This window comes from Silurus aristotelis, assembly GCF_946808225.1.
Source record: "Silurus aristotelis genome assembly, chromosome: 15".
Classification (NCBI taxonomy): domain Eukaryota; kingdom Metazoa; phylum Chordata; class Actinopteri; order Siluriformes; family Siluridae; genus Silurus; species Silurus aristotelis.
This window is the reverse complement of record NC_139588.1, coordinates 10,935,391-10,960,728: the sequence shown is the minus strand read 5'-3', so window position 1 is coordinate 10,960,728 and position 25,338 is coordinate 10,935,391. Positions and strand designations below refer to the sequence as shown.

At 39.6% G+C, this 25,338-nt stretch overlaps 1 protein-coding gene across 2 annotated transcripts in view; it reads left to right on the top strand.

Annotated features, from left to right (window-relative positions):
• Nucleotides 1-25,338, top strand: part of kcnh5a (potassium voltage-gated channel, subfamily H (eag-related), member 5a) — a 121,602-nt gene that overhangs the window by 34,297 nt on the left and 61,967 nt on the right. For both annotated transcript variants that reach the window (XM_083561935.1, XM_083561934.1), the window contains exons 9-11: nt 19,530-19,729; nt 21,862-22,114; nt 23,517-23,713. In XM_083561935.1, coding sequence (XP_083418061.1) covers nt 19,530-19,729; nt 21,862-22,114; nt 23,517-23,713 — 650 coding nt within the window. The remainder of the gene's footprint in view (nt 1-19,529; nt 19,730-21,861; nt 22,115-23,516; nt 23,714-25,338) is intronic.

The window sequence follows — 25,338 nt, the reverse complement described above, 5'->3', positions numbered from 1 at the left end:
TTGCTGGAGTTTAGTGACCTGAAATAGAAACTAAAAACTTTAAAGTCTTCAACCTGTTTCGGATTTGTTGGACGGTACAGTCTGCACCAGCTTCTTTAAATTTTTCACAAACTGTTTTGCACAATTCCGTATTTCTAACCTTCCTGCCATCCAGCCGCTGAATTATATTTAGTTCCTTTGGGTATTTAATAAATGTGTTGTTTCCGTTTTTTGTTGTTGTTTCAGTTCCAATCCAGTTTGATGTTGCCGCCATTTTGCTTTTTTGACCCCTGACCTCCTGACGTGATGATGTACACGCAAAGTAATTGTATTAACCATTTACATAGCAGAATTTTTATTTTTATTCGGTTTATAGAAGGTTTTTTTTCCACCCCTCCTTAAACCGATTACAATTTCATTCGGTTCAGGCATTTTTATTCCGATTGAGATGTTTACATGGAGTATTTTTATATCATTATTGTATGAAGTTTAAGAAAAGGCAAGCCAACTGAATAAGTTGGAAAAGGTGTCCAATATGAGCATATTGTAAATAGGATTTCTGAGTGAGCACAGGTCAGTCATAATTAGAGCAGAAGTTCTTAGGCACAGCTCCATAGTATTCACTTGAGATTATCCACGTTAGCAGGTATGCATCTCTAAACTGTTTTCGAGAAGTGCAGGGTATCCACATGGGACCATTCACACCAGAAGCAGAAGGTGGGTCACAAGTGCAGAAAGCACCAAGCAGAAATGGAGCATCAGGATAAATTACAGGGGGCCTGGTGAAAAGGGCTTAGTTCAAAGTCAGCAAAGTATTAATTTTGTGATATTTGCTTAACTTTTACTTTAATTACTTAATTAAACCCCTATTTCATGCAGGTCTATGTAACAGCTAATGTTTACAACAGGGAGAATGCACAGAATTCAAGATGTAACCCTTTGTCCTTCTTACCATTTGGTTCCTAATGTGCCAATTACCACACACCATATTGAGCTATTGTACAACAACTACTAATCAAAGAAGGTAAAGGCAAAGACATGCTTCTTCAGGGACATGCCAAACCCGTCAATCCTATTTGCTTTTTTCCACATACATGAACTCAAAGGCACCCACGATTGGCTTGCATTACAGTGACTGAGAGGGAAGAGGCTGTACAGTATCCCTCCCACCCAGAGAACATTGCCAATTTCCCAACTTCCTTTGCTCCAGACCACGGATTGCTGTTGGACTTTCAAAAAACAAACTTGTGATCTTCCTACACTTTTCTGTTGCAGCACTCAGGAGCTAAGTAGGTGTCACCACTTCTGTAATAAAAATATTGCTTAGAAACTGAAACAAATCACTAGGAGTGTGTATGGACATGTATGCTAGATAACACAAAGATGTGTGTGTTCTATGTGATGATTCTGTAAATGTGGTCTGATTGCTGTTTGTTGCTTATTGGACATGCTTTGTATATACAATTATTGTTAAAATGTATTTGTAAAATGTAATAATTATAATATTTAATTAAAAAAATTAAGATTAAAAACTCAATATTTTAAAATAATTACAGCAGGCTTACAAAAATGTTATGCAGCATTTATTACAGGAATTGTTTCTGAGCCAGTTGAGGCTAGTATAAAAGTGGTCAGTGGGATTTTCAACATTTTAACAGCATTTAGAAGACACCCTTATACACAGATATTTATAAATTATATATATATATAATTTATAAATATCTGTGTATAAGGGTGTCTTCTAAATGCTGTTAAAATGTTGATCAGTAAGCCATAAGTAGGATCAGTAGGGCGACCTACTGATCCTACTTATGGCTTACTGATCCAAAGTCCAACACTGAGCTACCACTTTTTCTTTTTTGGGCTTTGATCCAGGTGGAATAGCATTGACAGTGGTGTCATATTGGAATGAGATTGTAGATTCATGCATCCTATCAGTCTTAGATAATTACAGATTCAAACAGATTTAACCATCATTTGGACTGATATTCTAACTTACATGAAAATGTAACTTGAAGTGAAGCCTCGTCATCTTTTTTCCATAAAAAATGTATTTTAAGGAGGAACAAAAAGTTCTTCTTCTTCTTCTTCTTTCGGCTGCTCCCATTAGGGGTCGCCACAGCGGATCATCTGTCTCCATACCACCCTGTCCTCTACATCTGCCTCTTTTACACCAACTACCTGCATGTCTTCCCTCACCACATCCATGAACCTTCTCCTTGCCCTTCCTCTTTTCCTCCAACCTGGTGGCTCCATCCTCAGCATTCTTCTACCAATATAATTCATGTCCCTCCTCTGCACATGTCCAAACCATCTCAATCTCGCCTCCCTCACCTTGTCACCAAAACATCCTACATGTGCTGTCCCTCTAATAAACTCATTTCTAATCTTATCCATCCTCGTCACTCCCAACAAAAACCTCAACATCTTCAGCTCTGCTACCTCCAGCTCCACCTCCTGTCTTTTACTCAATGCCACTGTCTCTAATCCATACAACATCACAGGTCTCACCACAGACCTATAAACTTTCCCTTTCATTTTTGCAGATACCCTACTATCACACATCACTCCTGTCACTCTTCTCCACCCACTCCACCCTGCCTGCACTCTTTTCTTCACTTCTCTAACACACTCTCCATTACTTTGCACTGTCGACCCCAGGTACCTGAATTCCTCCACCTTCTCCAGCTCTTCTCCCTGCAACCGCACAACTCCACTGCCCTCCCTCTCATTAACACACATGTATTCTGTCTTACTCCTACTGAGTTTCATTCCCCTTCTCTCCAGCGCATATCTCCACCTCTCCAGGCTCTTCTCAACCCGCTCCCAACTCTCACAACAAATCACAATATCATCCGCAAACATCATAGTCCAGGGAGACTCCTGTCTGACCTCGTCTGTCAACCTGTTCATCACCACTGCAAACAGGAAAGGGCTCAGGGCCGATCCTTGATGCAGTCCAACCTTCACCCTGAACCAGTCTGTCGTTCCTACTGCACACTTCACTGCCATCACATTGTCCTCATACATGTCCTGCACCACCCTCACATACTTCTCTGACACACCTGACTTCTTCATACAATACCACAACTCCTCTCTTGGCACCCTGTCGTACGCCTTCTCTAAATCCACAAATACTAAATGCAATTCCTTCTGTCCTTCTCTATACTTCTCCATCAACATTCTCAAAGCAAATAAGGCATCTGTGGTGCTCTTCCTCGGCATGAAACCATACTGTTGCTCACAGATGGTCACCTCTTCTCTCAGCCTGGCTTCCACTACTCTTTCCCATAACTTCATGGTGTGACTGATCAACTTAATTCCCCTGTAGTTACTGCAAGACTGCACATCTCCTTTATGCTTAAAGATCGGTACCAGCACACTTCTTCTCCATTCCTCAGGCATCTTCTCACCTTCCAAAATCCTGTTAAACAAATCTGGTCAAAAACTCCACTGCCATCTCTCCTAAACATCTCCACGCTTCTACCGGTATGTCATCTGGTCCAACCGACTTTCCACTCTTCATCCTCTTAATCGCTGCTCTCACTTCCTCCTTACTAATCCTATCCACTTCCTGCGTCACCAACTCCACATCATCCAACCTTCTCTCTCTCTCTGATTTTCCTCATTCATCAGCTGCTCAAAATACTCCTGCCACCTTCTCAACACACTCTCCTCACTAGTCAACACATTTCCCTCTCCATCCTTTACTGCTCTAACTTGCAGTACATCCTTCCCAGCTCGGTCCCTCTGCCTGGCCAACCGGTACAAATCCTTTTCTCCTTCCTTAGTGTCCAACCTCTCATACAGCTCCTCATATGCCTTTTCCTTGGCTTTCGCCACATCCCTCTTAATCTGCTGCCGCATCTCCTTGTACTCCTGCCTACTTTTCTCATCACTCTGTCTATCCCACTTCTGTTTTGCCAACCTCTTTCTCCTTATGCTCTCCTGCACTTCCTCATTCCACCACCACGTCTCCTTGTCTTGCTTTCTATTTCCAGATGTTACACCAAGTACTTTTCTAGCTGCCTCCCTCATCACTCCTGCAGTAGTTGCCCAATCATCCAACACCTCCTTAACACCAATGAGCCTCTGTCTGACCTCTTCCCTTAACCTCACACTACACTCTTCCTCCTTCAGTTTCCACCATCTTATTCTTCTTTCAGTCCTCACTCTCCTCCTCTTCTTCTTCGCCTCCAAAACCATCCTACAGACCACCATCCGATGCTGTCTAGCTACACTGTCCCCTGCCAACACCTTACAGTCTCCAATCTCCTTTAGGTTGCATCTCCTGCATAGCACATAGTCCACCTGTGTGCACCTTCCTCCACTCTTATACGTCACCCTATGATCCTCCTTCTTCTTAAAATAAGTGTTCACCACTGCCATTTCCATCCTTTTAGCAAAGTCAACCACCATCTGCCCTTCCACATTTCTCTCCTTAAAACCATACCTACCCATCACCTCCTCATCACCTCGGTTCCCTTCACCTACATGCCCATTAAAGTCTGCCCCAATCACCAATCGTTCTTTCCTAGGTACACCATCTACCACTTCATCTAATTCACTCCAGAATCTTTCCTTCTTCTCCATCTCACAGCCCAATTGTGAAGCATAGGCACTGATGACATTTATCATCTTCCCTTCAACTTCCACCTTCACGATCATCACCCTATCAGAAACTCTCTTCACCTTCACTACACTCTTACTGTACTCTTCCTTCAGAATCACCCCTACACCATTTCTCTTTCCATCCACACCATGATAAAACAGTTTAAATCCACCTCCAATGTTCCTGGCCTTACTCCCTTTCCACTTGGTCTCCTGAACACACAGCATATCTACCTTTCTCCTCTCCATCATATCAGCTACCTCTCTCCCTTTACCAGTCATAGTACCAACATTTAAAGTACCAACCCGAACCTTCACTCTCCTGCACTGCTCCTTTCCGTGCCGTCTCTGTAGATGTCTTCCTCCTCTCCTTCTCCTCCTTCGGCCAACAGTAGCCCAATTTCCACCGGTACCCTGTCGGCTAACGATACCTGTGGCGGTCGTTGTTAACCCGGGCCTCGACCTATCCGGTATGAAATTCTCATTTGTGATCCGCATATTTGATTTGGCACATGTTTTACGCTGGATGCCCTTCCTAACGCAACCCTCCCCATTTACCCGGGCTTGGGACCGGCACTAAGAGTGCGCTGGCTTGTGCATCCTTAATGGCTGGGTTAGGAACAAAAAGTTAATAAACTTAATTAAATAAGTGACAAAAAGTGACAATAAACAATTAAATACTGTTTGGCAACTTTTCTGCTCAGCTGTATTCATATGGTTTATTATGGATATGATAAATACCGTTGACCTTGACTGTTGATTTCTGTAAAGCTGCTTTGAGACAATGTCTGTTGTGAAAAGCGCTATACAAATAAACTTGACTTGACTTGACTTGACTTGATATGAGACATTAAAAAAAAGAAGTAACTATTGCTATCTACACAAGTGTGTGTGTGTTCTTATAACACCACCTGTGAGAGTATTATACTTTGATATACTGTAATGCATTGCTCAAATTTTATGTTGCCATTAATATATATTAGATTTAATCCCTCCCATCTAATAAACTGACCAGCCATTTCTATTCAAACTCATAAGCTCTCGGGATATAGATATACCTTGGATCTGTAATGCTTTCTGATGCAGTTTCTGATCTTAAGCCAAAAATATTACTACAAAAATAGATTTGTTGAGTTCCCTTACTTAATTTGAAGCAATAAATGAACAGTTTTAAAATTTAATTTCTTATACCATGTTCGGAATATAGATTCCAAGTAAATGGGACCACACTTTTTTGCGGAAGGCAATTTGGCTCTTTTGACTCTAGGGCCTTTGAGAGCATGCAGTGTGTTATCTGACCTGCCCTGTACATTTGCTCATGTTATGGGAAATCACTGTGTTTCAATTTCCCCTTTCGGTGTACTGTGCGTGTGGGGGAGTTCATTGCGATGTGGTGTGTAGACATTAAGCTGTGGCTGGAGACACTGGGGTTATTGGACCGAATGAGTCAAATCAGCCCAAGGAATCCACAGGAAGTGCACTGAAGGATGGAGACGAATAGAGATGCTGGGTTGGGCCTCTGGGTCTAAGTGGTGTGTCAATGCTGCGTATTGATCTGTATTGTGCTGCAGAGAGAGACGATGTGGTTACTGGGGGAGATGCATTTACAGGAGAGTGAGATTGTTTGTTAAATTACAGAGAATAGGATATAGGCTGTAGCTTATTGGTTTATTAACCAGCAAAAAGAAAAAAAGAACAAAACACAATATAGGGAGTTCTTCACCGTGGGGTAAAACTTGGTGTGAATAAACAAAACAGCAAGACATTGCACAAGACACAAACATGTTTTCGCATTTTAATAAACATTTTTCCAGCATACAATGGATTAAATACATTTATACAAACACCCCAACAGCACAATTAAAGCTTCCCAGTGAGATTAGTGCTTTTGCACATTGTATAGTATAGCTCCGGTATATATGCCATTGCTTTCCCTTTTTGGGTGAATGATTTTGTATAATGGAACTTGTATAATGGTTGTTTCAGCTGGTCTAGAGACTAATCTGCACTCAAAGGTCAAACTGGACTGAGTGAGTAGTCCATCTCTAATGACCTTGCTTATGTGGCTAAAGTGCATTCCAATGACTCCTACACCCCTGAGATATAACACTACATCTGTCCAAATGCCTGTAGAGGTTCTTCTTCAGCAGATCATCCGTCTCCATACTACCCTATCCTCTACATCTTTCTCTTCCAAAGTAGCCACCTTTTCTCACCACATTCATAAACCTCCTTCTTGCCCTTCCTCTTTTCCTCCTGCCTGGTGGCTCCATCCTCAGCATTCTTCTTCCAATACATACTACATACTTATAACCTTTTTTTTTTTTTTTTTAATCCTGTCCATCCTCATTACTTCCAATAAAAATCTCAGCATCCTTAACAGAGCTGCTCCCTCCAGCTCCAACCCTTTGTCTTCTAGTCAATGCCACTGTTTTTAAACCATACAACACCACAGTCCTATAAACTTTCCCTTTCACCCTTCTATCACAAATCACTCCGGTCACTCTTCTCCACCCACTCCACCCTGCCTGCACTCTTTTCTTCACTTCTCTAACACGCTCTCCATTACTTTGCACTGTTGACCCCAGGTACCTAAACTCCTCCACCTACACCACCTCTTCTCCCTACAACCACACCACTCCATGGCCCTCCTGTCGTACCTTTTTTTAAAAATTATGTTAAACGATCTGGTTAAAAACTCCACTGCCATCTCTCCTAAACATCTCCGTGCTTATACTGGTATGTTATCTGGTCCAACCGACTTTTCACTCTTCATCTTCTAGATCGCTGCTCTCACTTCCTTCTTACTAATCCTATCCACTTCCTGCTTTCCCATCTCCACATCATCTAACCTTCTCTCGCTCTCATTTTCCTCGTTCATCAGCTGCTCAAAATACCCCCTCCATCTTCTCAACACACTCTCCTTACTAGTCAACACATTTCCATCTGCATCCTTTATTGCTCTAACTTGCAGCACATGCTTCCCAGCTCGGTCCCTCTGCCTGGCCAATTAATCTGTCTGTCCTTCTCTTAAAGCTCCTCCTGTGCCGTTTCCTTTGCTTTTGCCACATCCCTCTTCACATGCTGCCGCAACTCCTTGTACACATGCCGTCTTTTCTCATCTCTTTCTCATCTGCCGATCCCAATTCTGTTTTGCCAACATATTTCTCTTTATGCGTTCCTGCACTTCCTCTTTTCACCACCACGTCTCTTTGTCTTCCTTTCTATTTCCAGATGTCACACCAAGTATCTTTCTAGCTGTACCTTATCACTTCTGCAGTAGTTGCCCAATCGACAAGCACCTCTTCACCACCACAGAGCCCCTGTCTGACCTCTTCTCTGAATCTCACACTATAGTCTTCCTACTTCAGTTTCTACCATCTTTTTCTTTTTTTTTCAGTTCAGTCTCCTCTTCTTCTTTATCTCCAAAGCCATCGTACAGACCACCATCTGATACTGATTGAAACTAGAACTCTTTATGTGCATTGATATCACTGTTAAAAGTCTTCACTTTGACAGCATTATATACAGCACGGATCATGTTCATGTTACCACAAAGTGTGTGAAATGCTCCTTTTTGTATAATGTTTCCAATTGACCTTAGTAAGTAAGTTCACATCTTACATCATCACCACTACATGACTCTGGTGTGCTGGAGTTACCTTGTGCTACAAAGTCAGTTGCAATGATGTCAGCCTGAGAAAGTGTCATGCCAAAGAAATCTGCATCAATTTAGAGACCATGAATTAAATTTGATTTCTTATTCAAACTTGCAATTAATTATGAGCATTGATAGCTGCTGGAATCAACCTTTTTGTTATTTATCAGGACGAATTAGTGTAGGCATCATACAAACCTGTGAACAACAATTTTCTATTATTGTGAATATTACTTTATGATTAATGAACTGTAGAGACATGCATGCTATTACAAGCTGGGTTTGTTAAATTATGAATTCTACACCTTTTTCTGCATGAAAAAAGCACTGAGTTGGTCACAGATATGACCAGGTGACATGGTTGTCATGTTCTTTTGGAGATATCTGCTTGAAAGGGGTTAAAGTCAAGTGGGAAGTAATGTTGGGAAAATAAGTGCAGGCTGGTAGAGAGAAGAAAGGATGATGGACAGAAATGAACTTGGGCTGCAGGCTGTGCTGTAATTACTGCACCCGGGTGGATTAAACATTCTCCTTGCAGGGCGCAGGCATCCTTAGTACCCATGCTAAACAATGTTTTTTTTTGGCCATTAAATAAAGTCCAATGAAGAATAAAACTACATTAGGACTGACACTAGAGGCTACACATGTGTCTAATTGTTTGGGCTGGCAAGTGAGCAGTGATGTACACTTGTTTTTAGAGGCTTTGTGAAAGAATGTCTTTAAGGCAAAATTTTGGAATGATTGCGCAACAAACTTTTAAGTGCTTTGGTACTCTTTTTTTTGCTGATATTTATGCACGGTTTGTCAAGTCAAGTTTATTTCTATAGCTCTTTTTAACAATGGACATTGTCTCAAAGCAGGTTTAAGAATTCTGTTTAATGTTTGTCTTTGTGTTACACACTGGGGAAAAGAACCACTGTCAATTAGCATCAGATGCAGTGACTTAGATAAAATATACTTGAATCAATTTTGGTTGATGCAGTAAAAACTGCTGTAAGCATACAGCAATTTATACAATATTCCTAATTCTTAATCTCAGTACCACTAATACACTCTCAAATAACTGAGATATTGTGAGAGAAATGCATTAGGGGCAAGGAAGTGAGCATCTCACCTCATATACCGAGGAAGCGAGCTAATTAATAGGCCACATAACAACTTTAATGCATTATGCTAAACCAATATAGTGCTTTAATTTTACTGTACTTTTTTGGATATGGTTAATGCATATGTATCTAATCTATCAGGTTCATGCCATGGCCAGAGTTAGACAAGCTAAAGCATATTAATTTAAAAGGTAAAAGACCTGATTTTCACCTGTCTGAATGAAAAACGATTGTTAAAGTTAACCACTCGTTTGACTGTGATGTGTAAAATAGTCTGCTGAATCACATAATGGGATTCATACATAAACAGTTAGAGTGTAATTTTTCTACTTCTAGCATAGTAGAAGTCTCTACAACAAAGCTAAATATAGCCATTGTGTGCCTCCAGTCCCAGGAGTCCCAAAAATATAAAACGCACTCTCACTGATGATTAATTGAGGACAGAAGAAAAAATATCTTTTGCTTCACTTGATGCCGTACTGATTTATGAAATAGCTCATTTTAAAGCATGTAATAGTGCCTTTTAATGACAATGGGACTTGTTATTTCCTCCGAAGAATGTGTGAACATCTTCATTAAGTGTGAATTCTTCATTTTGCTTCTTTGAACATTTGCCCTGTTCTCAGATTTATATCTTAGCTAAGTATTACTGGATTTTTTCATAGCTGACGTTTATTGCTGCTGTGTTGCAATAACGTGTCATTATATTTGTGTCTGCTGACAATAAAATGAATCAAATCTAAATCTCCATTCAGTTTCAAATTTTGGAAACACCGCACACGTGTTTTTGATATAGGAACAAGATTTCTTCATTACGCATGCAAAAGTAATTTGGGTTTGTTTTTATTTATTTAGTTGTTTCTTTAGTGACATTTTGTCCTTTGGCCTAGGCAGTATTTCACTCTCTGGTTCTCTCCAGCTTTTTGGACTATGCATTCTATAAAGATACTGTATCTGTGTGTACTAAATATCATGACAAAGAAACCAGACTGTATTGAGGTGAGCCAAGGATGCACCAGTAAGCTTAAAAAACTGCTCACCCTGCTACCAGTCTCACAGCAAGGAGTTTGGAAAGAGGAAAAACTCTCAGCAAGACATTTTTGTGGGGTTTAGTGTGGTTATATCATGCTGTGCTTAATAATCATTTTAGCATTAATCAGCAATTTCACATCATGCATTCTTTACAATTTGCCAGCATTTGACCATGCAATTTTGCCACTCTAGGTGTAACACAAACATACCACCGCCTCTAAATATGCAGGTAATGACTTCAGTGATAAAACCTAATAGGCTAATTTTGAAAAAATGTAGCGGCTGTTAGAGTAAAGGTGGAAAACAGCTTATAAAAATAAAAACCATAACAAATAGCCAATCGATAACTAGTGTTGTGCTGATGTGCTCACACTTTTAATGCTTACAAAATTGATTAATTTTTTTTTAACATTTGCAGGACACACACACACACACACACACACACACACACACACACACACACTGAACTAGTCTTTAAATAATTAACGATATCCCAGGCTCAAACATCCTCATGTCTATATTTGGAGGTTACAATACGTTTAATAAGATATGACCATTTTTAATGCGGTGACAGTTGCATGTCTTCAGTGTTGGCTTATTCTGAGGAGCGCAGGAAGTTTATTAAAATCACCTGCATGCAAATTTTCAAGTTGTCAGATGTTTTTTTTGAGTTGTGGTGTCATAGGCGAGGTTTCTCAACAGTACTAGCCTGACAACTTTAAACTAAATTATTTGGCTTTAAACCAGAAAAAAAGAAAAATTGAAAATGGGGACAAAAGAAGCACATTTATTTTGTTTTTTTGCTGTCAGATTCAATATCGCAATAATATAACATTACAAGGGAAGATCTTTTGTTACCTACAAGCAGAGTGCTGCTCCAGCAATCTAATTTGATTGCAATGTGAATTATAGTTTAGCATCTTCTTCTTCTTCATCTTCTTTCGGCTGCTCCCATTAGGGGTCGCCACAGCGGATCATCCGTCTCCATACCACCCTGTCCTCTATATCTGCCTCTTTTACACCAACTACCTGCATGTCATCCCTCACCACATCCATGAACCTCCTCCTTGGCCTTCCTCTTTTCCTCCTACCTGGTGGCTCCATCTTCAGCATTTTTCTACCAATATAATTCATGTCCCTTCTCTGCACATGTCCAAACCATCTCAATCTCGCCTCCCTCACCTTGTCACCAAAACATCCTACATGTGCTGTCCCTCTAATAAACTCATTTCTAATCTTGTCCATTCTCGTCACTCCCAACGAAAACCTCAACATCTTCAGCTCTGCTACCTCCAGCTCCACCTCCTGTCTTTTACTCAATGCCACTGTCTCTAATCCATACAACATCGCAGGTCTCACCACAGTCCTATAAACTTTCCCTTTCATTCTTGCAGATACTCTTTTATCACAAATCACTCCTGTCACTCTTCTCCACCCACTCCACCCTGCCTGCACTCTTTTCTTTACTTCCCTAACACACTCTCCATTACTTTGCACTGTTGACCCCAGGTACCTGAACTCCTCCACCTTCTCCACCTCTTCTCCCTGCAACCGCATCACTCCACTGCCCTCCCTCTCATTCACACACATGTACTCTGTCTTACTCCTACTGACTTTCATTCCCCTTCTCTCCAGCGCATATCTCCACCTCTCCAGGCTCTTCTCAACCTGCTCTCTACTCTCACCACAAATCACAATATCATCTGCAAACATCATAGTCCAGGGAGACTCCTGTCTGACCTCGTCCGTCAACCTGTCCATCACCACTGCAAACAGAAAAGGGCTCAGGGCCGATCCTTGATGCAGTCCAACCTTCACCCTGAACCAGTCTGTTGTACCTACTGCACACTTTACTGCCGTCACACTGTCCTCATACATGTCCTGCACCACCCTCACATACTTCTCTGACACACCTGACTTCCTCATACAATACCACAACTCCTCTCTCGGCACCCTGTCGTACGCTTTCTCTAAATCCACAAATACACAATGCAGCTCCTTCTGTCCTTCTCTATACTTCTCCATCAACATCCTCAAAGCAAATAAGGCATCTGTGGTGCTCTTCCTCGGCATGAAACCATTCTGTTGCTCACAGATGGTCACCTCTTCTCTCAGCCTGGCTTCCACTACTCTTTCCCATAACTTCATGGTGTGACTGATCAACTTAATTCCCCTGTAGTTACTGCAAGTCTGCACATCTCCCTTATGCTTAAAGATCGGTACCAGCACACTCCTTCTCCATTCCTCAGGCATCCTCCCCCCTTCCAGAATCCTGTTAAACAATCTGGTTAAAAACTCCACTGCCATCTCTCCTAAACATCTCCACGCTTCTACCGGTATGTCATCTGGTCCAACCGACTTTCCATTCTTCATCCTCTTAATCGCTGCTCTCACTTCCTCCTTACTAATCCTATCTACATCCTGCTTCACCAACTCCACATCCTCCAACCTTCTCTCTCTCTGATTTTCCTCATTCATCAGCTGCTCAAAATACTCCCTCCATCTTCTCAACACACTCTCCTCACTAGTCAACACATTTCCCTTTCCATCCTTTATTGCTCTAACTTGCAGTACATCCTTCCCAGCTCGGTCCCTCTGCTTGGCCAATCGGTATAAATCCTTTTCTCCTTCCTTAGTGTCCAACCTCTTATACAGTTCCTCATATGCCTTTTCCTTGGCTTTCGCCACATCCCTTTTAACCTGCTGCCGCATCTCCTTGTACTCCTGCCTACTTTTCTCATCACTCTGTCGATCCCACTTCTGTTTTGCCAACCTCTTTCCCCTAATGCTCTCCTGCACTTCCTCATTCCACCACCACGTCTCCTTGTCTTGCTTTCTATTTCCAGATGTCACACCAAGTACTTTTCTAGCTGCCTCCCTCATCACTCCTGCAGTAGTTGCCCAATCATCCGGCACCTCTTCACCACCACCAAGCCCCTGTCTGACCTCTTCCCTGAACCTCACACTACACTCTTCCTCCTTCAGTTTTCACCATCTTATTCTTCTTTCAAACCTTACTTTCCTCCTCTTCTTCTTCGCCTCCAAAACCATCCTACAGACCACCATCCGATGCTGTCTAGCTACACTGTCCCCCGCCAACACCTTACAGTCTCCAATCTCCTTCAGGTTGCATCTCTTACACAGAAGATAATCCACCTGTGTGCACCTTCCTCCACTCTTATACGTCACCCTATGATCCTCCTTCTTCTTAAAATACGTGTTCACCACTTCCATTTCCATCCTTTTAGCAAAATCTACCACCATCTGCCCTTCCACATTCCTCTCCTTAAAACCATACCTACCCATCACCTCCTCATCACCTCTGTTCCCTTCACCTACATGCCCATTTAAGTCTGCCCCAATCACCAATCGTTCTTTCCTAGGTACACCATCTACCACTTCATCTAATTCACTCCAGAATCTTTCTTTCTCCTCCATCTCACAGCCAACTTGTGGAGCATAGGCACTGATGACATTTATCATCATCCCTTCAACTTCCACCTTCACGATCATCACCCTATCAGAAACTCTCTTCACCTCCACTACACTCTTACTGTACTCTTCCTTCAGAATCACCCCTACACCATTTCTCTTTCCATCCACACCATGATAAAACAGTTTAAACCCACCTCCAATGTTCCTGGCCTTACTCCCTTTCCACTTGGTCTCCTGAACACACAACACATCTACCTTTCTCCTCTCCATCATATCAGCTATCTCTCTCCCTTTTCCCGTCATAGTACCAACATTTAAAGTACCAACCCGAACCTCTACTCTCCTACACTGCTCCTTTTCCTGCCGTCTCTGTAGACGCCTTACTCCTCTCCTTTTCCTCCTTCGGCCAACAGTAGCCTAATTTCCACCGGTACCCTGTCGGCTAACGATACCTGTGACGGTCGTTGTTAACCCGGGCCTCGACCGATCCGGTATGAAATTCTCATTTGTGATCCGCATATTTGATTTGGCACATGTTTTACGCTGGATGCCCTTCCTAACGCAACCCTCCCCATTTACCCGGGCTTGTGACCGGCACTAAGAGTACACTGGCTTGTGCCCCCCTAATGGCTGGGTTGAATTATAGTTTAGCATAAGGAAGTTAATAAGGTCACAATAAGGCCATACACAAAACTTAATATAAAAAGCTTTCATTTAAATAATGTGTACATTTATTATTTCAGTCAATGTAGATGTTAAGTGCTATATTTATACATCATTACAGCCAAATGTATTTGCTTATTATTTTTATTATTACTTTTTATTTTTACTATTTATGGAACGCTAAATGATTGAATTATTAGCCTTTATTGTTATATAAACTTCTGAAATATACATATTTAATAAACTGAAATATGGTTCTCGTTTGCACAAATCTGTTGACTTACAAACGAGAAGAGGACAAACAATCAAATAGTAAATGCCAGGATTAATATTAGAATTTTGACTTTATTATATTTTGAAGACAAACTGTCAATTACTGTACGGTGGATCACTAGATGTATTATATTTACTATATTTCATACTATCTCACTTTGAATGATTTTCACGATATCATGTTATCATGAGATGACAGGCAATAGAAAGCAAACAATGTTGGTCATTCATTTATTCATTCATCTTTAGTAACTGGACTGAACCACAGTTAAATGCTTTATACCTAGAAGCAATTTAGGGTTGCAGATCCACCTGTGGTAATGTTTTTGAGAGATGGGAGGAAACTGGAGAACCTGGAGGAAACCCACAGGGACAAAAAACAGGAACCCAGATTTAAACCCAGAGTCAACTGACTCTGGCACTGTGAGGCATAAATACTACCTGCTGCATTTGTTGCATTTGACCATAAAATGATCATCATTCACAGTAATCATGTAATTTCATTATTAAATCTGTAGATTTCAGTAAAGAGCAAACAACAAATAAAATAATTCCTAGTGTTTGTTTAATTTGGCACCCATTTTCTACATCCCAGTTCCCTGGTTTGAGAACTTATAATACACTGGTGCACAGCTGGTTGTAGAGTAATTGAGATGCTCCAGTTGGGATTAGATATTTGCTATCTGTACACTGGTGTGATTCGGAGTGTGTATTTGTGCCAATCCAGCAGGCTTTCTCAGTTAGAGCCATACTTAGAGCCATACTCAGCAAAATGCTCTATCTGTATTCTGCCTCTGTAAAAACCCTCTGGCTCTTCAACACGCTTCTCGGCAGTGAGGGTTTTCTGAGAAATCACTTATAAAATGACCTCTGGGCTTAGGCATTTTAATGTTCAAGATTTTATTAAAAAAGTTTGCTGAAGAGAATAGCAAAACAGGAGCCCTAGATGTTGGCCATAAAAGAGCATGCATATTGCACAGTATTGCTTTTTATATGTATCATCCATACCTAGGCGATATCTTAATTTCATCCTAATCTAGTTATTATGCTTTGGGGTGGATGTGAATGTGTTTCGGAGCAATGAAGAGCTTTGAAGGTTCTACAAGTGTACGCTTTCTCTATGGATCTGTCTCAGGACTGTGAACAAGCCTGCAGCACATGTGCCCGAGTGGTGACTCAGCCTGCTGAATATTACATTGGAACTTGGTTATTAAACAGGGAAATATTATAAGATCTCCACTTGTGGGCATACTGTCGTTACAAGACGACAATGAAACTTTTATGCACAGATTCTGGTAAATCCAGAATGTACCTTTAGGGCTATCATAAAGCATGTGTTCAAAGCTGAGAGTGAAATGTTAAAGTCTGTTGATATTGCGAACGATTTTTTCTTCAGGCTGTTAATTTTAACAGAGAAAAGTTGATCCTGACATCAGCTCTTCTCTCTCTCACTTTTTCTGCCCCACTTTTTCTATGGGTTCATCCAGTGGCAGTCCGTGCATTTGGTACCTGGGCCTTCAGTGTGGACTTACCCGACTTAATCCACCTCTTAATACAACCACTATCATGTCATATTTATAGAAACCATCAATACTATACAAAAACGCAATAAAACACTTGGCATTACAGAGAGAGAGAGGCATTTCACATATGGAGGGTGAATACCATTTTACTTAAGCAAGCTCCAAACCTCTACACTACAACTGCAGCTGTGCCACCTACATCATCTGGAGCAGTTCAGAACAAATATTTGTCTAATAACATGACAAAAACAATTTTTTTTTAATAAAATACAATCTACTCACCAGAGATGCATACTCATAATTTGCACCACTCCTCAGAGTCTGTAATCCAGTGGTACCGCTCATATTCACTAGTCTGGAAGTGGAGAACAAACAAGACAAGCTAGCTAGCTTCGGGGTTGGCCGAAATCTCCTCACGATGTCTAGCGTTTCTTGAAAATTGATTTTTAAGTATGTCCGAGACCAAATCAATTTATTTTCCTCTGTAGGCATAAAAAAAAGTCTAACTCAGATATATCAATGTGTGCAGCGCTTTACAGACGTGTTCTGCCAGTCGAACTTTGCTGTAACAGTTTCCATCTGACCAACCAATCAGAGGACGGAAAAATTCTGACACTATCCTGGACCATCTAGCTGGCGCTGTGAGGCGAATATGAAATCTGATTGGTTTAAGAAACAGACCCATTCATAATATTCTCTGTGGTAAAAGGTCCAGCAGTACAGACTTAGAAGGCCCAGAGCAGATTAGATTGACATGGCAGCACAGAGAGGCTGAAATCTAATTGGACAAAAAATCTAACATCACATACATGTACTGGAAGCAGTACAGCCAAGAGAAACACTATGAAATTAAGAGAATAAACTGTTGGGAATAAATGAATAAAATTTCATAAAAAAAATATTTGAATTTAGGTTGTAAATGTAGGTCAGTCGTTCTGATATTGTTTAGGCCAGCAGAGAAGGCTTTGCTGGCACTGACCGATCGCCACTGGGTTCATCAAGGGTCCTTGGAACAGTTGCAAAGTGTTTCGACATTAGAACCATTAATCTTTTCTTAAAAGGAAACCTTTGTTGTAGAGTTGGACACCATAGTGAACAGACACCATGCGTAGTTATTTGTCAGTGTCTAGAGAAAACGTTCTAATAATGATATTATTGCATACTATTTGTTCAACACTTCTACTCTGTGTCCTTTTCTAGGTCTGAGGAAAAATGCTTCTGACTATGTTTGTATGACCTTTAAAATGTTAGTGGTATCAATTAACACTAATCTGTGGATGATCCCTGCATAATTATTTATCTTATCAGACCTGTATTTGCACTGGGCCCTGAAGAGATTTTCTCTTGAGTAGAAATCTACTTGGCTTAGTGTGGTTGAGTGTCTGTGGTTTTTTTTTTCTGCTGATGGCCCTCTAATGCCTGCTTCATATCGCCTAGACAAATATAAAAATAACAGCTTCTGTTCACCATAAAGAGTGAATAATTGGTTCAGTGCTGATCTTCATTTGTAACTGACAAAGTCTTGCCTAATTTATATGCTGCAATAAAACAAAAGCTGTTACTCTCATTCAGTCTGCACTACCATGTGAACTGACAGTGGTTTAGTGTTCTTATACAGCAAACACCAATAACTCTTAATTAAACTCATGCTAAACTAAGGCTGAGCTAATGAGGATACATACTATGCATTATTCAGAAAAACTGCTACAAAGCTTTAAAAACAAGCTAGAGGGTTTGGCAATATTCAGAAATGTGAAGCAATTAGTCTTAGACAGGCAAACTGAACAAAACTAATTTAGTTAACATGGACCAGGCTACAGTCACGATATTAGGAGGCCAATAACATAAACTACCTTTACTATGTGAAATTCCAACACAATGTAGCAGTAGTGTTGCCACCAGGGTTAAACCTGCAAGATCCCTGGTTTAATCCTGAGTTTTTTCTGTGCATGTTCTCTGTGTGTCCTCTGGGTTTTCTGGTGTCTTCCTACCTCCCATAAAACATCACTGGATTGGATAAATGTGTGTGTGTGTGTGTGTGTGTGTGTGTGTGTGTGTGTGTGTGTGTGTGTGTGTGTGTGTGTGTGTGCTGCATTGTGATGGACTGGTCATACATCTATAATGTATTCCCATCTTATGCCCAGTAGTTCTTAGATAGGCTCCAGAATCAGTGAAACCCTGAAAAAGATCAAAGCACTTATTGAAAGGAAGTAGTCTTTAAGAACAAAGAAAAAGATTCTCCTTATAGTTTAACTCCTTGCTTGAATCCAAAGGATTCAACTTGCACTATAATATTCTGGTCTTTAGTATCCTGCTGTTATTTTATTCCTAACTGAAGAGAAGCAAGTAGGTAACAGAGGTAGACTGTAATCAGATCTACCACCCAATGTACTGTCAATTTTGTTCCTTTCTTTTTTGGTATATAGACACATTTGTGTCTTTTTATATTTATCTCCTCTGTGACTAAACTCTTTCTTTTGCACCAGTAAACATACTGGTAATAACACAAGCACAGAGTTTGGGAACTATTTTGGTCTGGGAACCATGGAAACATCGTTAGGATCGCTACAAGTTACATACTGCAGATTTCACATACAAGCTGACAGCATACTGTTTTAGTGATAGTTACTTATTTATACAATTGGGTATACATTCAAGAAAAATAACACATGGATTAATAGAAAAATATCTTTGGATTAAATACATTGATATACTATGATGATACACCAGCATATAAGCTGTTTGTCTCGTATGATTGCATGACATTGTTAGTTATAGTTAAGACATAATAAAAACAAAACAAATATTTAGTCACAGTTTAGACTGTTACTGCAGAAAACACTATGTATTCTAATGACAAAAGTCAAACAAGATAACATCAAGTTTACTCTTCTTACTAAATCACAAAAATATCATTTTAAGCAAATTTAAGCAAAGTCATAAAATGCGGCCTGAAATATCATAGCTTGTTTTTTCGTTGACTGAATTTTAGTTGTCAATTTAGAACAAGAAAATCTCACTATATAACAATGAACAAACTATAAAGCTTTTTTAAAAGATCATCCCCACACCCTTATGCTGTACATTTTTCACATTGCCCCTCATAACTTTGATGTAAAGTTCTATGATTTAAACCATAAAGGCTCCTTTTCTTCATTAGTGTTTCTTCTGTAATTTCAAGGTTGAGTGTCTTTTCACTTCCAGCAAATGTATCTTACGTTGCCTTTGGTGACCATCTTACTTTTACAGCTCTCCTGTATGCCACCATCTTTGGAAATGTGACCACAATCTTCCAGCAGATGTATACCAATACAAACCGCTACCACGAGATGCTGAACAATGTCCGGGACTTTCTGAAGCTCTATCAGGTGCCCAAAGGCTTGAGTGAAAGAGTAATGGACTACATTGTCTCCACCTGGGCCATGTCAAAAGGCATCGACACAGAGAAGGTCAGAAAGCATCTACCTTTTCCTTTCCAGTGATTCATTTGTATCACATGCTGCAAAAAAACCCTGTTTTTTACATTGTTAAAATATGAACCTGTTAAACTAAATGTAATAAAACTTTCAAAAAGCTATTTTTTTCAAGTGCAGTGGGTCACAGTGACCAGCTCCAATTAACACGCAAAAAAAGAAGCCCTTACTTTTAACGTCAGCTTTTGTGGCTACACCTAGATTTTTCTCAAAAATGTTAAAGCTATGGCTATTAAGCTATTTCCAGCAGAACTTAAGCAAAAACAATTAAAGTAAGGCTACATACATACGGCATACATATACAAAGCATATATGCATACTTGTGTGAGGCATGTTCTGATGAAATCTTGTTTGCTTTTTCATTATGTATCTCCATGCTTAATCTATAATTCTTAGCTAGTGAATACAGCCATATCTACAGCCATAATATAAAGCCAGACCTATACACAGAGGTGGCACGCTCACAGATACTTATGTTTTGAAAGACTCTGGTAAAGATTTTAGTACTGACTACACTTTTTCACCTAAGCAAAAGTAAAGAAGTTTTGGCTCTGACTTGTACTTAAGTAGAAAGTAGACATCATACATGGATTTCACATCATATTAATATATTAAGACAAGCATATTTCAAGTTTCATGTTGTTATCTAATATATTCAGGATGAATAACCACAATATAGAACACAAGCAGAGAAAAGATGATGATGATGATGATGATGATGATCAGGTGATCAGGAATGTTTCTGTTCTCAGTCATGTTTACATTGCTGACTCCCTCTGTCTCATCTTATAATGCTTCTTGTTGCATTCTGCCTGGCTCGTTGTTAGCTTGTAGGTTAGCGTATGTCTGTGGTGCATGAGATCCAGTTAATGATGCACCAGTGGTAGGTTGAACAAGCTGCGCAATGACAAGAAATCAGTTGATGGGCCGAAATGAAAATTTTCAGCGCAACACACTTTTATTCACAGCATTCTTTCTTTGCTCAGATAAAAAAAGAAATTACACCGAGATTTTTTTAAATCAGTAAACATTTGTTTTACTGACGTGCCAAGTCTGAAATCGGGACCAAAATCTGCCATGATGCAACAAATTTATTACTTTAAAACATTTACAAGAATATTTTGTCTTTATGCGTTATATAGAATTTTTTCTTTTTTTACTAATAATAAACATACATTTACATAAAGCATCAATATTTGTTCATGCCCATGTTAATTAGAATATTAAAAACTTGAAAAGTATTTATTTGAGATACATTTACAATAGATACAAATGTGTAATTAAGTTGTGACTAATTGTTGGTTAACTCATGACAATCATGCAATTAATCACAATTAAATATCTTTATTTGACAGCACTAATATTAATAGGATGTGAGGTCCAGTTAAAAGCGTGACACTAAAACAGGTAGCTACATTTTACTTAAATACATGTCAGAGCCCAAACTTCTTTACTTTAACTCAAGTAAAAAAGTATAGTCAGTACTTTAGCTTTTACTAGAGTATTTAAAAAGATGAACATCTGTACTTCTACTTAAGTAAAGGATGTGTGTACTTTTGCCACCTTTGTTGTTCAGTTGCTTATCAATGTTCTTAGCAGAAATACTGGAATTTTTTCTCTACCGTTTTTACATTGTTAATCTATTAAGACAAAAAAATAAATAAATAAAAGAAAAACCTTTTAATTGACAGTTGATTTAATTATTGCTCCATACTGCACCAAAATGAAATATTTATGTCTATTAAGAAACTCTTGTTAACGTTATTAACAAGATACCAACAGGAGCTGAACAGTTTTCATTTTTTTTCTACAAAAAGCTAAATCCCTGACCACCAGTGCAGCACTTGTTCTGTACATAAATTTTGTACCCACTGATACACCGCTACATTACACTGCACTTTCTCTGACTTGTGTATATTATTGGCGTGGCTCTTGCTGAATTGTCTCTTTCTGAAATTTTATTGCTGCCATCAAATTGCATTGAAGCAGCACGAGTCTACACTTCACTCATTACACAGTGTTGATTCACTGTCTCATCCATCTGGATTTACACACATCACTTGACACTGCACTCTGCCATGACACTCACACCCTGTTTTTTCTCCTAGGTGCTGTCTATATGCCCGAAAGACATGCGGGCGGACATTTGCGTACACCTAAATCGGCAGGTGTTTAATGAGCATCCTGCCTTCCGACTAGCAAGTGACGGCTGTCTGCGCTCTTTGGCTGTGGAGTTCCAGACCACACATTGCGCGCCGGGAGACCTCATCTTCCACGCTGGAGAGAGTGTTGACACGCTATGCTTTGTGGTGTCTGGCTCGCTTGAGGTCATTCAGGATGATGAGGTTATTGCCATTCTCGGTAAGACAGGTTGCTCTTGCAGCTTTTTGTCTGAAAAATGATTTGACAAGTGTTTAGTGACTGTCACTGCAGTCAGTATACACACTGGAGAGTTTTCGCAAGAGAAAGTCTTAGAAGAAAGCTCGCCTCTGGCTCAGAATACTGATTAATTAAGCTGTAACAGCATATGAAAATCTTTTTAGGAAACTTTTTTGAGTGTAATTTCCTTGAATCCTACTGAATTAGAGAATTTCTGTTTGCATATATTATATTCATGGAAAAATAGATATACATCATTTCTCATAAGGTTCAGTAGAGTGCAGAAACATTTGAACAAATCTGTACTTTTTATAACCAGGCATGTTTCCTTTTGTTGCTGTGAGAAAGTTATTGGAACTGTCTTTTCTTGTTTCAGTCAATAACTTTTTGATGCATAGCCCTTGCTTGCTTTAAGGTTACCTTCCAAGACAAGTAAAAAAAAAAAGCAGACCATAGTGAATTATGCATATGGTTTGTTTCACTGCATTCTGTGCATAATTATTCCGCATAATTGATCTGTAGACACCTGTGCTCTGGCTATTGTAGATTTCCAGTAGCCAGGATTGTGCACAATTGTATTTTTCTCTGTAGACATAGAAATATAAATATAGAAAAAAAATTAAAGATGCAAACTGATATCACTCGCTTAATTACAAATATTTGGTGTGTCATTGCTTGTGTTTGAATTTCCTGTACATCTAATGCGGTATTGAGATTTTTCTTACATTATTTGTAGCAATCGAACAAGGATGATTAGGTTTTAAGTCATAAAAGGAGCATGGGGAGGTTTGGTCAAGCTCTAAACAAAAAGAAAAGAACAATTCCAACTGTGGAAATGTGTCTGTATCCACCAAACATACACACATTTATTTTCAAAAGCAATATTTCTTACATCCTCTAATAAAGTAAGCTTTACTCTGTAATGATTATATCCTCTTGCTATGAAAATATAATGTGCCCTGCGTTGACTCTCCTATTTTTATCGAATGACATCACATTAGGTGTGATTGGGTGCTGCAGAAAGGAACTTAAAGTCTCATTGTTTTAATGGAGAAGCAGCTCAGATGCTCTCCTGCCTTAATGATTATGAAATGAAATAAAATGAGAATGCTGTGTTAAATAACGCCCGCGGCACTTACTTGAACTCACCACTCAGGACCTGCTGAGCTCCTAATGACGCCACTTGTCAAAAGACAGCAATGAACATTGGAGGAAACTAGATTAAGCCCAAAAGAAATTCAGTTTTAGACTTTAGACCAAGGCTTTTTATACAAACTGTGTGGTGAAAGTAAAATGCTTGATTGACATAGCTTTACATGCATTGACATTACAAGAGTTAAAGTAGTCGGCACAAGTGTTTTACAAATTTGGCATTTTTTCACAGGTAAGGGCGATGTGTTTGGTGATGTGTTCTGGAAAGAGACCACTCTTGCACATGCATGTGCCAACGTACGGGCACTGACTTACTGTGACCTGCATGTGATCAAGAGAGAAGCCCTGCTCAAGGTGCTGGAATTCTACACAGCGTTCGCCAACTCTTTCTCACGTAACCTCATCCTTACCTGCAACCTCCGGAAGCGGGTAAGAGCCACACATACATACATATAATAATAAATGTAGATATGCTACAGTATATGGACAAAATTACTGGGACACCTGACTTTTTCAGCCATACATGGATCTTTGGATGTGGTAGCATTACATTTTTCCTTCACTTGACCTGAGACACAAACCTGTTCCAGCATGACAATGCTCCATTGCACAAAGCGAGCTCCATGAACATATGACTTAAATGGGTTAAAATGTAAGTTCTGAGTGGCTTGAAATAGAGCTTTGATCTTAACCCTATTAAACACCTTTGGGCTACACACCAGGCCTCCTCACCCTCACATCAGGGAAGGGATGTACATGGGATGTTTAAAAAAAACCCACATAAAATGTTGTGGTCAGGTGTCCACAAACATTTGTCCATATAATGTATAAGGTTGTGGTAGCTCAGTGGTTAAGGCATCGGACTTTGTATCACAAGTTTAAACCCCACCACCAAGTTGCCACTTCTGGGCCCTTGAGCAAGGCCCGTAACCCTCCCCTGATCGATTATAAGTTGTTTTGGATAAGGGCGTCTGCCAAATGGCATAAATATAAATATTGGATCACATTATGGTATGCTCACAATTAGAAGATTCCTTTATTTCCCTCAGTGTTTTTGGTTAAGTGATAGGGCAGAGTATTCAGACCTTCAGACCCTGGCTTTAAAACTTGGCCTCATGCTGGTTAAGCACATGAATTGTTAATTCAGTCTGACAGCCTGCATGTTGTGCTGAACAGTTTGGCTTCAGAAATTGTTGTAATTTGCTCATGCCAGTCTAAATAGCATTATTTTATAAATTGTTTTTGTTAGTGAAAATAAAAAGGTAAAATGTACTAAAGTATCTCATGCCTAAACAGTCAAATGTACTATTTGGCCAAAAAGATATGGGCACCCAAGCATCATAGACATATGCACACAAAGCTAATGCACGGATGTACTGTATTTAATGTCATTGTATGGTGTAGATTTTCAATTTCCTTAACTGGAACTAAGAGGTCCTTATGCACAAGGAAACATGGTTTGCTAAGTTTAAAGTGAAAGAACTTGAGTGTCTAGCTCAAAGCCTCGACCTCAACCGCACTGAACACCTTTGTGATAAACTGCAATGTTGACTGCACTCCGGGGCTGTCATCAGTGCCTGACCTCACTAATGCTTGTGTCTGAATGAACACAAATGCTCATAGCCCTACTAAAAATCTACTAAACCTTCCCAAATGAGTGGTGATTATTGTAATATTACAGAGGGAATAAATCTATAATCTATTAAATGTTCAACATTCACAATATAGGTGAGCTTATTCTGGTGTCAAATCTGTAAGGATATTCTGACATCATCCGTTCCAGTTGATTCTTTTTTTCCCCCTCATATATAGATTTTCATATCCTGCTATTGTTTTCTCAAGAGCAATGTCCCTAAAGAATTAATAAGAGCATATTTACTACATATTTACATGCAGCCTTTCAAGTTGTAGGAAGATGATCTGTCACTGTGCCTTTGTGACGTTTAGAATGCTGATATGAAACTGCCATGAGAGATATTTGTGGCTAGTTGTTCTATCTTTTTTTTATTTGCAATTCTCACTGCCTAATGTATAAAAAAGTAGGAGTGATGTAT